The sequence below is a fragment of the Platichthys flesus genome, chromosome 18, assembly GCF_949316205.1.
Source record: "Platichthys flesus chromosome 18, fPlaFle2.1, whole genome shotgun sequence".
In the NCBI taxonomy this organism is placed as follows: Eukaryota; Metazoa; Chordata; class Actinopteri; order Pleuronectiformes; family Pleuronectidae; genus Platichthys; species Platichthys flesus.
The window spans coordinates 10,414,482-10,428,353 of NC_084962.1; the positions used below are offsets into that span (position 1 = coordinate 10,414,482).

Consider the following 13,872-nt stretch of genomic DNA (forward strand, 5'->3'; position numbering starts at 1 on the left):
GCAGCTGTCAAAGTCCTCAGCAGAGCATGCTTTTGTTTGGTCGGGTGGTCAGTTGTGTTTGTGATGGACTGGTTTGTCTGTCTTACTGGGTCACTGACCGGGTGATTGTGTTTCTGCCTGACTGATTTACAAATTCATATGTTGCAGGAGTACAGGTCTCACTACTACCAAATCTTTTTTTGTTATTTTTACATGAGATAAGAACATCTATCTTTAGAGGAAATCACACTTGGGTTCTACAGACAATAGGTAAAAATGAAACTTGTATTTCATAAGGGATACATGTTGAATTGTTAGCTGAATGGCGTCATTGTTGCAAGATGGCAGCGTTTGGGATACTTTGGCTTCATTTCTGGATACTGGGATGAAGTGGAGTCGATCATTCAGCTTTATATACAATCTCTGCTGTTTTCAGTTTGGTGCACAGTATGATTATCTAAGCTCAAGCCAAGCATAGAGATACAGAATCCTCCGTCTAGGAAAGTGGGGGAATGCGCAGTTATTTCTGCAATTACAGTTTCTTCCAATTTATTCTATCTGCTAATAGCTCAGATCGACTGATAATTAAATGGTATTTCATAAAAAACATCAATGATTAGGCTTCCTGCTTGCACAGTGGTCTAGAGTGCATGGCAGTAAGTAATTACAGTAATTTACATAACTTCAACTAGAGTGGAAAAACTAATCAGTGAAATCACCTAATGTTGTTTTTGGTAGGAAGGAAAACCGGGATACACTCAGCCTTCTAAAGCACGCAGTCCACATAACCTCGAAGCTGAAACGCCACAGGTTCACGTGAAGGAAATGAGCATTAGCTACGCCTGCTTGTTAGCATTCTACACCTGGTATCCACACCGAGCGAGCTGACTGGCTCAGAGAACAAGCACCGATTACAGTCCCTGTGAACTACTTTACAATTTCAACATCCATCATCACATACATTGTGCTCCAAATGGGCTCACGTCCTTGACATATTTCTGGTGTCAAATCCAAAATGTTGAGATAGTTCTGTCAGAATAGGCTGTAACCAGCTGTCGGTAAAAACGTTATTAGGTCTCTTTTCTTAGGTCTCTGAAGATTTAAAAGAAATGGGACACACTTACATTGTTCATTTAATGATTTGATTTCAGAGGAAACTATGAAGCTTCAGGTGTGACGCACATTTAGAAGAATCCAGGGAAAAGCTTTAGGCAACCTGAGGTCTGTGGTGGCAGTGGTTTCTCGGGTCCTGAACGAAAAGGAAACACACTCCGCATTCTGTCAGTTAATCCATCTCAAATTATATCAACAGATAAACATTTCACAAATTGCAGTTTTTTTTAAATCTAGGGAAAAGGTGACTGAGACCTGTTCTATAATTTTCTCATTCATCATCGGTGAAGTTAGAAATTGAGTCATTAGCATATGAAGCGTTGTTTCTATTATCATTTTTATTGCCTGAATTGAATGTGACATTGTTGTCATTGACACCGCACAGTGATGTCATGCAAGGTTCAAATTGTATTCAGGGAGGCAGCACTGGGACCAGATTGGTTTTCATAGCTGTTGTTGCTCAGGGAAAAGAACAATGTATGAGAATTGAATGTCAGTCAGCCGAGGCCACCGCTGTGCTCTACAGCACTAATCCCATATCTGCTGAATAAGTAAAACCTCTCCTTTGTTTGTGTGTTTCTTTTCTAAATTAAGACAGGTAACCCTGCAATTCTTAAATCAATTAAACAGAGGAGTGCAACCAGGGAGGCTACATGTCAGCTGCAAAATTGTTGTACATTAGCGTTGTGACATACTTTGAAAATAAACATCCTTCTCGGGTGAGTGAGGTTGATACTTGTTGCTGTAATATGTGTGTACTTGCATCCAATAGCATAAACTCAGATTTAAACACATAAATTACCAAATATATACAAGTTTAGTCAAGATTTATTTTACGAAAATTGTAAACATACATGATTTCTGCAGTGTTTATTTTTTTTATAGTTTTAATAGTTCAACTCTGAGCATATCGGCAAACATCAAAAACAGATACAGATATGTCAGTGTTTATGAACGATAAATGGGTTCTAGTTTTTTCTAGTTGTTGATTGCATCCGATTGATACCCCTCCCCTCACCTCTCCTTTTTCAAGTGTGTGGGAGAACCCACAGGGGCCTGCAGGTTGCATACAGATGCAAAAGAGGCTCTCTAGAATCAGCGTTGGGTTTATCTGTTCTGAGCTACAGTAGAAACATGGTGGTGCAACATGGCAAACGACATAGAAGAGGGTCAACTCCTCATGTAGATATGAATCACAATGTTTCTTAGTTTTGGGTGATTATACGCTTATTAGAACATCATTATGAATATTGTATTCCATTTCTGATAAATCCCCTGAATCCCACATACTGGTCCGTTAACTGGGCGTCATCAGCACAAACAGTTCTGATCTAATGGAGGTGACACCTTCATCACTGCACAATTTGGTGCAGAATGATGCAGCAGTAATGGATTCTTTCACTTGAGATGAAAACAATGCTTTTGATACAAAGCAAGATTGTCATACAGAAAGACAAGAAGTCTACATTTCCTGGAGAAAGAAGGACGGACATGGGACAGAATTAATTATGGATCTAAATAACATCACGATCTACGGAAATGTTCATCGTAGATCAACCTGGGAGATGATTACGTTTTACAAGTTTTACAGACCTTGAGGGAGACGATTCCGCGGCGTCAGCACTTTGTACCATGATTGTTTTGGCAAAATGCGTCACCTCACCTTCCTCCTCGGCAAAGGACACACTGCGTCACTGGGTGACTGACCTATAGCTGCCTTCCCCTGGCATCTGTCCTTGCTCTTCTGAAAGGTCTCCTCCCCTGGTGTGTTCCCCGGGTTCATTGGTCTGAGGCTATGCAGAGGGCAGGTTTTCCCTTCCTTATCAAACACCAGCTGTTTGACATTCAACTAATTTCTCCCTTAGCTCCTTTTTGCCGAACTTCCAGGTGTTCTCGGGATCTCTGCTCAGGGACTATTTGGGACTTGATTATTGTAGGAGAGAATGATGATTCAGTTATCTTTTTCTACTTTAATGACATTTCCTCTCTACTTGGGTAATGTAGCCCTACGCTTTTATGGGCCTCTTGATCATTTCGGGCACCTTGTTATCTGTAAGGTTTTTTTAGGAGTGTTTGTACCTGCAAGACGGTAGTTAAAGCTAGTAATAAATCTGAGCAGGTATCCTGGCACTATTGCCTAAATCCTTATCTTTGATTTTGTATATATATATATATACACACTCACTTTATCAAATGACCATTATAGCATACAAAAAAGGGGAATTAAAACAAATGGGAGCCATTCCTAACTTTGGGGTGTGGCACCATAAATGGATGTAGTCCGGTTCTGGAAAGTGAAGCCAATGAGGGAGTGCCTGAAACCTGCAATGTCTGATATATACAATATCAGTATGTTCTCATCTGGAGATTAAGGTCTAAATCCCTAGTTTCAAGTCCTCTTTAATAAAGTATGATGTAATTGTTTTTGTTATGGTCCCATTAAGAGTAAAACAGACACTAAGGCACCTTGGGCATCGGGGAGTGGATATTGTGTGATTGACAGCTAGCACCATCCAATGGGTGCTGGTCCAGGTGGGTTTGCATTATCCTTGAGCTCCAAGATGGTGCTGCCCAAAATACCAAATTCAGGGTAAATCAATGGGTCACGTCACAGTGAGTTGCCAATTGGTGTAGGCTGAAAACAGTGACTATGCCTCAGTGTAAAATTGAAGAAGACAGCGTGAAGACGTTGATAAAGTGTAACTGAAGTGCAGGAAGCCCAATTTGCAGCCATCATCCCTCCAAACATTTGCCCGGAACATTCTGTTCTGAAGCTCTGAATGGGAAAGATGTTGCGGTCTGTTGTCGAGCGGCACGAACATGAACACTTGACGGATGATTTTCCATACCATTACCCTCCTGTTGCCTTAAGAAAATGGCACTTGGTTCTGGCTGGATTGTTGTTGCATAACTATCTACATTTGCTGTGTTTGCCATGGCAACAAGCACCGACTGAACAGGGTGTTAAAGAAATGGGATAAAGACGGTCTTCCTGCCTCCTGGGATAGAGTGTGACACTGTGCACATAAAGCCCCATAAAAACGGTGAATTAGGTAAGTGTGTCTGTGAGGTGAGGTAGTGAACCTATACAAGTTATTGCTTGTCAGGCCCGTCGGGTCAGGGATCCTGTCTGAGTTCATGCTGAAGTTGTGCTATTTTCATTCCTGATCTTCGCACCACCACATCCTTTTGTCCCACGGACAAAATGTGAAAAAGGACCAGTTTCTGTCTGAGAAACTTGAATTCCTTCTGTCTGATGAAATGTTTGGAACAACAAACACCTTTTATCGTCAGTCAGTCGCCATTGTTGCCACTCTGTAGTCGTCAATCGTTCACTTACTCGACAGAAATAGTTTGAGACTAAAAGGAAGTTTGCAGCAGTCGAAGTTCAAATACACCCAAAGCTGAAGCATATCCTTCTAAAGCGGATGAGCCTTTCAGTTAATTCACCCTACTGCATTTTTTCCCCCCGAGCATAAACCCTGATAAAAAACCTTCACTCCCCCTCTTTCTTGTTTTCTTATTTGACTCCGCAGCAATATATAAAGGTCTGAATGCTGTGAGCTTCAATGTATGAGTCACTGGGAGTGAAATAGACACGAGAATAAATAAATTAAGTTACCTTCAAGGAGAATGTCAATGTCGTCTGGAAACAGCGCTGTGGGCAAAGAGCTGCGGATCGTTGTTTGGATGAATTTCGATCTGAATCTCATTTGCAACAGCACTTGTTCCAGGAGATGGTGTTATGTCGTTTAGATGTGAGATATGTTTTGGGGAACTTTTTTGCTCAAAATGCTAAATACTTGTCACGGCCTGTCATGAGCGAGATTGTCCAGATATGACTGCAGGCGCCTAACCAACCCAGAGCCGGAACTCCAGCAATAAGCACGGGACAGAGCGCACACGTCATAGCTTATACTGGTGCAGCCTAGTTATTGGCAGAAGATGTAATCTGGGTTATTGTAAACAGGATATTAGGTTTACATGCATCAACACCAAAACTGAATTCCTGACTATCCTGAATATTAACAGGATATTGATGTGCCTAGGAACACGCTCTGTCACAGCTGATCAGATGTTCTCTATTGCAGTGTGGACGCAGCTCCCTGCTCTCTGTTCACTGGTGCTAGTGAAACTGCACCCAAAAGCCATTTTCAGGGGCAATGAGCCTGCAGAAGCCAGAATGAGCTCTGGATCCGCTCTCACCCCGTGTGACTGAAAAGTCTCACGACTCTTGAAAGTCCTTTAAACAATGTTTTGACTTTGTACCAGTTAACGTCTCCTTCAGAATGAATGGTCGTACTCCTTTTAGCTGGAGTGGCAGTGGACAAGGGGAGGCAGTCTGAAGCTCGAGTGAGGCCATCTTTAACGAGACAGGTTCATGATCGTAATTTTGATTTGGGTTATTACATGGAAAGACTTACACTCCAATGTTAAAGGCTGTAATGTTCAGTCAACACATCAATTCGATCATAGTGTCCATTGCCGCAGCTCCTCTTTTCATCATCTGTCTGAATATGGTTTTAGCTCATGTCTCTTTCAGACCCCCCTCCTGAAGAAGTTCAGGCTGCTCCAATTGGCCAGTTAGCCCACTCATAAAAGATAAAGATGGACGACATGACAGATCACTTACACCTCACTGCTTTACGGCCCCTACTGCACAGGCTCCTGCTACAAAATGGTGGCGCTCGTATCCTGGGTATTTAAGCTTCATTTCTGGATAGTGGGAGGACATGGAGTCGTGCCATCCATCACAGCCTATAGTGGGACTCGGCTCTTGCCTTACCTGGCTTTGTTAGAGGGCATGTAAGACTAGCCGCTAGCTGTGCATTATGCAAATGTGGAGCATTGTGATGTCAGAAGCGGAGTTTTCTGTGGGCAGGAGGAGGTCCCTCTACCGCGGACTATGGGCTTTAATACACAAACAACACACTAGAGGAGAAAAAAAACTAAAAAGCCTAATACGTCTCCTTTAACTCTCACAATGAATGTGTTGTGCTAAATTCCTCTCAACAATTCTGGCATCAAAGATGTTGTAGCCTGGAAGGTTTATTGCCCTCTTTGACCACTGGTAATTTCTCAAAGGCATTTCTGCAACATAAAGTCTCCTGTTTTATCCAAATTGATTTTGTCATTATCGCCGATCACCGTGCTGCTGGCAGCATTGTCGGCTGCGAGCATTTGGCTCAGTTTAAGGTAAATTCATCCCCCCACTAAGAAAAGCACTATATTTCATTTACTTGTCAGAGACTGGAGAGAAGAGATCAAGGGAAATGAGAAGAAAAGGTGCAGGAAGGAAATCAGGGATGTATAGGGGGGGGGGGGGGGGGGGGAGAACAGAAGAAATGTAGGAAGCTGGAAGTGGGCGAGGGAGAGAGTAGAGAAAAGGATGGAGGAGAGATGTGCTTCGGGAGCGGAACATTATTTAGACTAAATGAGGTCAAGACCTTGAGATATACACTGAATCTCAAATGCTGCATTTGCGGCTCGCTGTGCGTTTTCTTGCTGGTGTGTGTGTGTCTGTGTGTGTGTGTGAGTGTAGTCAATGGAATACCAACAAAGTCAATGTCATTTTTCCTACACAGCAGCAATAAGGCTTAATGTATTCAGTATAACATGTTAGCTCAATGCCTCACGCACACACACACACACACACACACACTTTACCTCCATCACTTTCTGCCCGTATCCTCCTCTCTTCCCACATAGCTTTCCCCCTCTTTCCTCCTTTATCAATGCGGGGTAATAAAGTCATAAAATTGCCTACCCTAAGTTGACTGCACCTTCCTGCATCTTTGCTCCAATCAGCTGCCTCTTACCGTTGCCCTGGTAACAGACAACCAATGATAGAGTGGATCAGAGACCAAAGGTGTTCAGCTAATATGGACTGCCATGTCACTGTCTAAATAACAAACACACAGACACACGTGTTGAACGAGTACAGCACACAGAATAGCAGCACTGTACCCTCCTCTTTGCTGGTTCTCTCTGCCGCCGAGCATTGCTCTCAGGTTTCTCAATGGCCTCAAACAGATGTGAGACCATGAGGTAGAACAACGTGAGGCCGACACAACAAAGCCCTTTCGGAGTGTGTGGCGGTGTGCAAGGCTTTAGGTCTCCACAAAAGCGGCGAACATGGAACTATCTCGCCCTGACATCGGAATACCACAGCAACAGAGGGATGATGAAAATTGAATTTCAGTGATCACAATCTCACTCGTGTTTACCCACAGTGCCACAACAGAGAGGAGGTTTCGACGATTCTCTCTTTTGGTTTTGCAGGATGGGTATTTGTCAGTGCAGCCTGAAAACCGCAACCTTGTGTTTGTCTTTGCCGACGCCGGACATTCAGTGTGTGTGTGTTTAGGTATTACTCATGTTGTAGGGACCTTAATCTGTTAACATGGTATCATTATGGGGACTTGTCGTTCTTATGAGACCAAAAGAAAGTTCCCTAGATCCAAGTCATGGTGTTCTGAAGTTTGGTCCATAGGTTCAAGTTTGGATTTAAAAGAGGCAAGTAGTAGTCGTGATTGGCGTCATGTGTGTATGTGTGTTTTTTTGTTTTTTTTGTGTGTGTGTAGCCACTGATTCAAGTGCTCAATTTCAGAGCAGAATACCACTGTGTTGTTCTGCTCCACTTACACCAACAAATGTTTTCTCTGTGTGTTCCAAGTAAATGTTCAGTATCCATGCTCTCTCTCTCTCTCTCTCTCTCTATCTCTCCCTCTCTCTCTCTCTCTCTCTCTCTATCTCTCTCTCTCTCCATCCATTCATCCATTCTCCAAATAATGCCTTGTCTCCTCTGCTCTCTGTGTTGTTTCTAGCTGGTGGGGTTCATCTACGCCTGCTATGTGGTCAAGCTCATTTCTGAAGAAGAGGATAGCTGTAAGTAAACAGTCATAAACATGGACAATTAAATACCAATTAATCTGCAGCTCCTCTTTCTCTCCATCCGTCCACCCTGGATCGCCGTGTTCTTCATTCTCTTTGTAATAGAGCAGCAGGTTTGAATGAAGCCGTCCCGGACTGACAGCCTTTATGGATACTTCTATTCAGTGTTACACTTACAGCCTCCAGGTTTCACAGCTGCGCTCATTCATTTTCAGAAATAAACGGAGGGATAAAAGAAAAGAATGTGAGAGTGGAGGACTATTAGAGCTGCTTAGATTCAAGCTCAAACACAGTCAACGTTCAACTACCATCAAACATAGAGTAGAGCCTCAAAGAGCAATAAAATATATTCACACACCTATACACTCATCATTTACCTTTATTCAGCCTTTTATCCGTGGATCAGTTCATCAATTCGAGAGTGTGGAATGGGAAGTGTGCAGTTTTTGTAGTGAAAGGATTCATTGAGTTAATTGGAGGCATTTTGACAGCCTAAATGAATCGCTTTTGAAGTGCGGTGAGGAAAGTGAGGCAAATCAACATGTTGTATCCTTGATGCAGTCGCAGTGTGTGTGTGTGTGTGTTTGTGCATTCATACGTGCGTGTGTGAGGTCTTAAAGGGCCCCTTTTACCTGAGCCCGTTAGTTATTCAACTTAAGTACTTGCCGCTATTCTGCAGGGGATCAATACCTAAGCATGTCTCATTCAACACTGGATTGAAGTTGCTCTTTACGATCACAGAAATATTGATAAGGTAATATAAGCAGACTGAGGGTAGACAAGTTATCCTGCTTAAAGCAAATGGAGGGTTGACTCTGTCGAAGGATTTACATTTATTTCCTGAGCAGCAGCTGTTACGGAGGTGTAAAACTACACTGGATAGAAGAGCATCTACTTTCTAAAGGCTCTTCATGTGACAAACAACCTCTGTGTTCATCCAGGTCACAGTAAAATATTAAGTTTCTGATCGTTAAAGAGCAATTCAAAACACTAAATATATTCCACTTTTATCAGTTATTTATGACTTATTGAGATTCAGGGAAGATGGAGAGATTTTGAACACTGCATTTGAATGGGCTTTTTGATGACAAAAAAACTCAACTGCCACTTGCCTAAATAATTAGTAACTAACAGTTATTATTATGTTATTTTCTTTAATGGTTTTATTTCGGTTATTTATTATGACATCTTTGAGAGAATTTGATTTGACTTTTAGGTTGTTCCATGTCCCATCCACTAACATGGAGGAGGCATAATGTTATCCCTAGACTGCAGCAAGCCACTAGGGGGCGATCACAAAACTTTGGCTTCACTTTAGGGGAGCTGTCATGTCATCCATCTTTACATCGAGTCAACGGGAGTAACCAAGACCACACAATGAGACTTTGGGAAAAACATTCACACACCGATGAGCGATAATAAGCCACATGAGTCATTTTCCTTCCTCCCCTCATGGGACGAATGTTATCAAAAGGAATCAGGACTCAAATTGAGGTTTTGGGCCACTAATGAGGCCTAATGAATACACACACAATGGTAGCATCATGTCAGACGAGTAATTTTCACATAATGATAAGGATCGTTTTCTCCCGAATTATTTTGCGATCCATTGTAAGCTTCCTGCTGCCGAGTGTTACCCTCTGAATGTGTCTGTGGACAGTGGCCGAGCAATAATGCAGTGTGGGAGACTAAACAATAAGCAGGGAGCTCAGTAGGGAAAAGAGCCTTGGGCGAAGAAGCAAGTACTCACTGAGGACCGATGAAGACTTTAAATTGCTGAGAAAGCTAATTACTCTGATAATTATTCTGTGCATGTGCAAGGGTGAGTCTGTCTGTGTGGGGAGATTAATCATTATATTCAATCTTATGTCTCACAGCTACTCAAAGGTGTCAGACAGTCTCACACACTCTCGTGAGCACATACACGACGCACGCTCACCCTGAGATTACTAAAGCAATCAATCCTTGTGTAAACAGATGTGTTTTGGATCTTAAGCCAATGGCAAAAATTCACAATTTAAAAATGAAATGGCATCGAGCTTCATATAGACCAAGGCATGACATAATTTTCTATGTGGCTTCTTTTTGACGTCACTTATTATGTCACATCATTTAATGAGGAACCATTTTCTGATCTTCATAAGCTGCAGATTGTCTCTGAACCCTTTATTTTGCTGAGATATCTCAGATAATGTGTTTTTGGATCATGTTTTGGCTGGCCTATGACCTTGACCTTTGACTTATCAGTTCTAAAAGTTAATCATCAGGAGATAACCTCTAAAGTAGTTTTCCTACCAGGTCTGGTGCAAATCAGCAAATCTGTGTATGAATTACACACAGACACACACACACACACAGAGACAAAGAACACCACTATAAAGGAACAAATATTTTAAACTACAGCTTGCTTTGCAGCACACAGAAAAGGTAAAAGGTAAAGGGACTTCCTTTCCGCTTGTGTTCAAAGGGTCATGTGTGTCAGAAACTCTGCTGAGACTATTTCACAGCAGCATGACTCAGCAGGAAACGCTTACCGTTCACACAGGGTAATTTCTTCCACCCAGGGATTCATACAGTTACGCCCGACTCGTTGAGGAAAATAACAACGAAAGGGGGTCCACAAAACGACCATTTAAGCAAATGAGAAAATACTAAGGATAACACAACATATGAAAATAACATTCACCTATTAGTCAGAATATCAATGAAGGATCCACAGATTGTTCTTTAATACACTCTTCGAGAAGGCGATCAGGATTGAAAGCAATTAAAAATGCTCCTTTCACTTGGAAGTTTTCTTACTGATGCATCGGACTCTGTACCGAGACATTAAACTCGTCCCACCTAGCTCTGCTCCTTGTACTTCAGGGGGCCGTTTGCCACTTTCATCTGGTTCTTCACATTCCAGTTAAGGTGAACTCACATCCACCTTTTTTCCGCACCCTCGTCACTGCAGCCAAGTCATTTCCCAGGATAATTTGTTCCCTTTGAATTGCCAGCAAGCAACAGACACCCAATTTCTAATTCACTACAAACCAGATCTGAAACTATGCAAGGGCAATAACCAGTGCAGAGTTATTGGCCGGTAGTGGTATAAGTTAAAAAAGTAAAGGAGCAATGTTAAACAAACATAGTTGGTTTAGGCTGGAAAACAGGTGATGTCCTTCGGTGAGGTGGGAGGAAGTCAGGTGATCAGGAGCAGCCTGAAGGAGGGAAGCAGAAACAGGTCAAATCAAGGATGTCACAGCACAAAGAAGCAATACGTAAAGATGACAATGGCTCTGCACTCTCTGTTTAAACAACAATTATTAGCCTGGTGGTCATAAACTACCACTCTTCTGCAGCAGTGCAGAAAAACTGCTAATAGACAAGTGTGAAAGCAAACAGATAAGATGGTCTTACTTATATTACAAAATTATTTAAAAAAATCCAACATAATTCAGAAGAAAAAATAAATTATGATTGTAGATACACCTCCAACACTTTGATGAAACAAGACAAATCATCTTTATGCTAAATTTCCACATACATTTCCATGAAATGTTTCTTCAGTTGTATGATGGAATTTAATAAAACATCTACTTGTTTGCATTTTTTACGATAAACATGTTTATTTGCTGTCTTGCTGAAAAGTAAATAGAGTGTTATTGGTCTTCTCATCTAAATATTCAAAATGAAAACACATGTTTCCCAAAATGTTAAACTACCCCTTTTAAAGGATACATTATATATATTTTAAATTTATATAAGGTATGATGTTTTCAATATAGGTTTTTACAAACTAATCTGGGTAAATCGTGCACCTTTTTAGATTACTATTGCATTAACAGTGACTCTCATCTCAGCCAGCTTCCACATTGTACTTAAAGTTATGAAATCTCACTGAATAAATAAGAGTGTATGCTGCTGATCAAGGCGAGGAAGTGCCCTTTTTCTGAGCTCTACAACATCAAAGTTTAAAAAAAAAAATCATATCACGGCTGCCTCTCTTCAAAAGTCCAGACTCTCAGCCTCAGTCGGTGGGAGGCAACCACCTGCTGGCAGCTCCACAGCGCGGGGAAATATGTGCCGTTATCCTGGATAATTTAGGAGTAAAGGGTATTCTCGAGGCATAAATATACAGTCTATCTTCTTTAAATGGAATCAGATTTTCAGTGCGGGATTTGTACGATGATGAAGCCAGATTTTCACCAGAAGCTGTTTCATGCCCGACAAATCTGATTAGCACAGAGGCAGAGGCGGTGATTCTTGTACAAACAACTGTTGAGATCCGTGTAGGCGTGGGAGGCCTAATGCAGTGAATCATCTGTGGTGGGAGGCTCCCACATGAGTATACACGTCCTCTCTAATTAATTTTGTTTGTTTCTTCTTGTTTGTTTGTTTCGTGAAGTTGATTTTATAGGCGGGTTCGACTCGTACGGTTACCAGGGGCCTCAGAAGACCTCCCACCTCCAGCTACAGCCCATGTACATGTAAGTTTGGTTACACTCCATCAGCAAGTCTGTGTAAGTGCTCAGTGTGAAAACTTCACTGGTGGTTTTAATACATGGACACGTTATCCTTACATTCATTATATTAATCGCGTATCCTCTTGAGGGGCGTGGGGGAACTGGAGTCAATCCCATTGAAAACACTGTTTTAAGACTTTTACAGGTCCTTATAAGTACATGGTGCTTACCCTCTCTCTCTCCTGTTCACCCTCAATTATGGAATAATGGCAAAAATGCCCCAGAAAAATATTATATTATAATAAAACAAATAAAAAGCTCACAGAGCCGGCTCACTATGTTCTTCTCTGGTATTTGACTGATCGTTGCTGTGGACTTTATCACCACCTACTGGCCCGAGACGCTTGATCTAGTGGTCACAGCCTGGAACGAGAAAATATCCATACGAAAAAATATCTGCAGTTGTGTCCGAGTCTCCAAGTAACCTTACCCCATTCTACATGTCTTGGACTGTGGGTATGAAGGTGAAGTATCCAGAGAAAACCCCCACATACACGAGGATGCACACTCCCCACAGAAAGACCCCAGGCTGATCTATCCAAACAGGGAACCTTTATGCTGCATTAATTATGCTGAATGTTAACAAACCTAAATCCAGTTGTCCCACTGAGCAAAGAAGTTGATTGAAGTTTTTGAGTGTGGGAGGCTGACAAATCTCTCCTTCTTAAATCAAACCCTGCCATCAACAGTGAACTGTGTTTAGAGACTAATTTGTACCAGTGTTTGATACCATGAGGTCTGAATAAGAAGTTTTAAGCACATTTTCACTGCGTCAGCACAAGGTCTCACCATTTATCAGCCCAAGGTCCCATCACTTATCACTGCTGTAGCGCTTTTAGCACTCCCCTCACACGTCGCCAATAACGGTGGGGTGTGTGAGGAAAACCGGAGTATCCTCGATCTCGCTCAAGCTGTTTTTCATAATCGTCCGTTAACTACTTTACCCCACAGTGACTGGAAAGGTATCCGCCAGGGGATTAAGTCTTGCGTTGTGAAATGGATTGTGGTTCAGATGGGTTTGATTTTGTATCCAATACGGGGATTTCCTGACGGTCAAACCTCGGATGCCAGTTTCGACAAGATCCGCAGTTACTCTAAGCCCAAGGATCCAGTAGGACAACACGAAATCAGTCTGAGTCCGGGCTCCGACGGCCCTGCATCAATCTCTCAATCTCGCTTTGTCCTGTGCAGAGCAAACAATACGGAGAAAAGCTTCCCCACTGTAACAAACAACACGGCAGAATAATGGTGATTCCATTGATGTGCGTCCGACAGGTCATCGATACCTGCTTTTATTAGAAAGAAAAGCCGGGGCGAATTAGAGAGAGAGATATGGGTGAACGTGTAGAAAGAGAGAGAGAGAGACAGACAAAGAGCA

General features: G+C 42.1%; 1 protein-coding gene across 1 annotated transcript in view; it reads left to right on the plus strand.

Annotated features, from left to right (window-relative positions):
• nkain2 (sodium/potassium transporting ATPase interacting 2) overlaps nt 1-13,872 on the plus strand; it is a 76,259-nt gene that overhangs the window by 57,190 nt on the left and 5,197 nt on the right. Inside the window, exons 5-6 of the mRNA XM_062412125.1 lie at nt 7,920-7,980; nt 12,377-12,458. Of these exons, the coding sequence (XP_062268109.1) occupies nt 7,920-7,980; nt 12,377-12,458 (143 nt within the window). The remainder of the gene's footprint in view (nt 1-7,919; nt 7,981-12,376; nt 12,459-13,872) is intronic.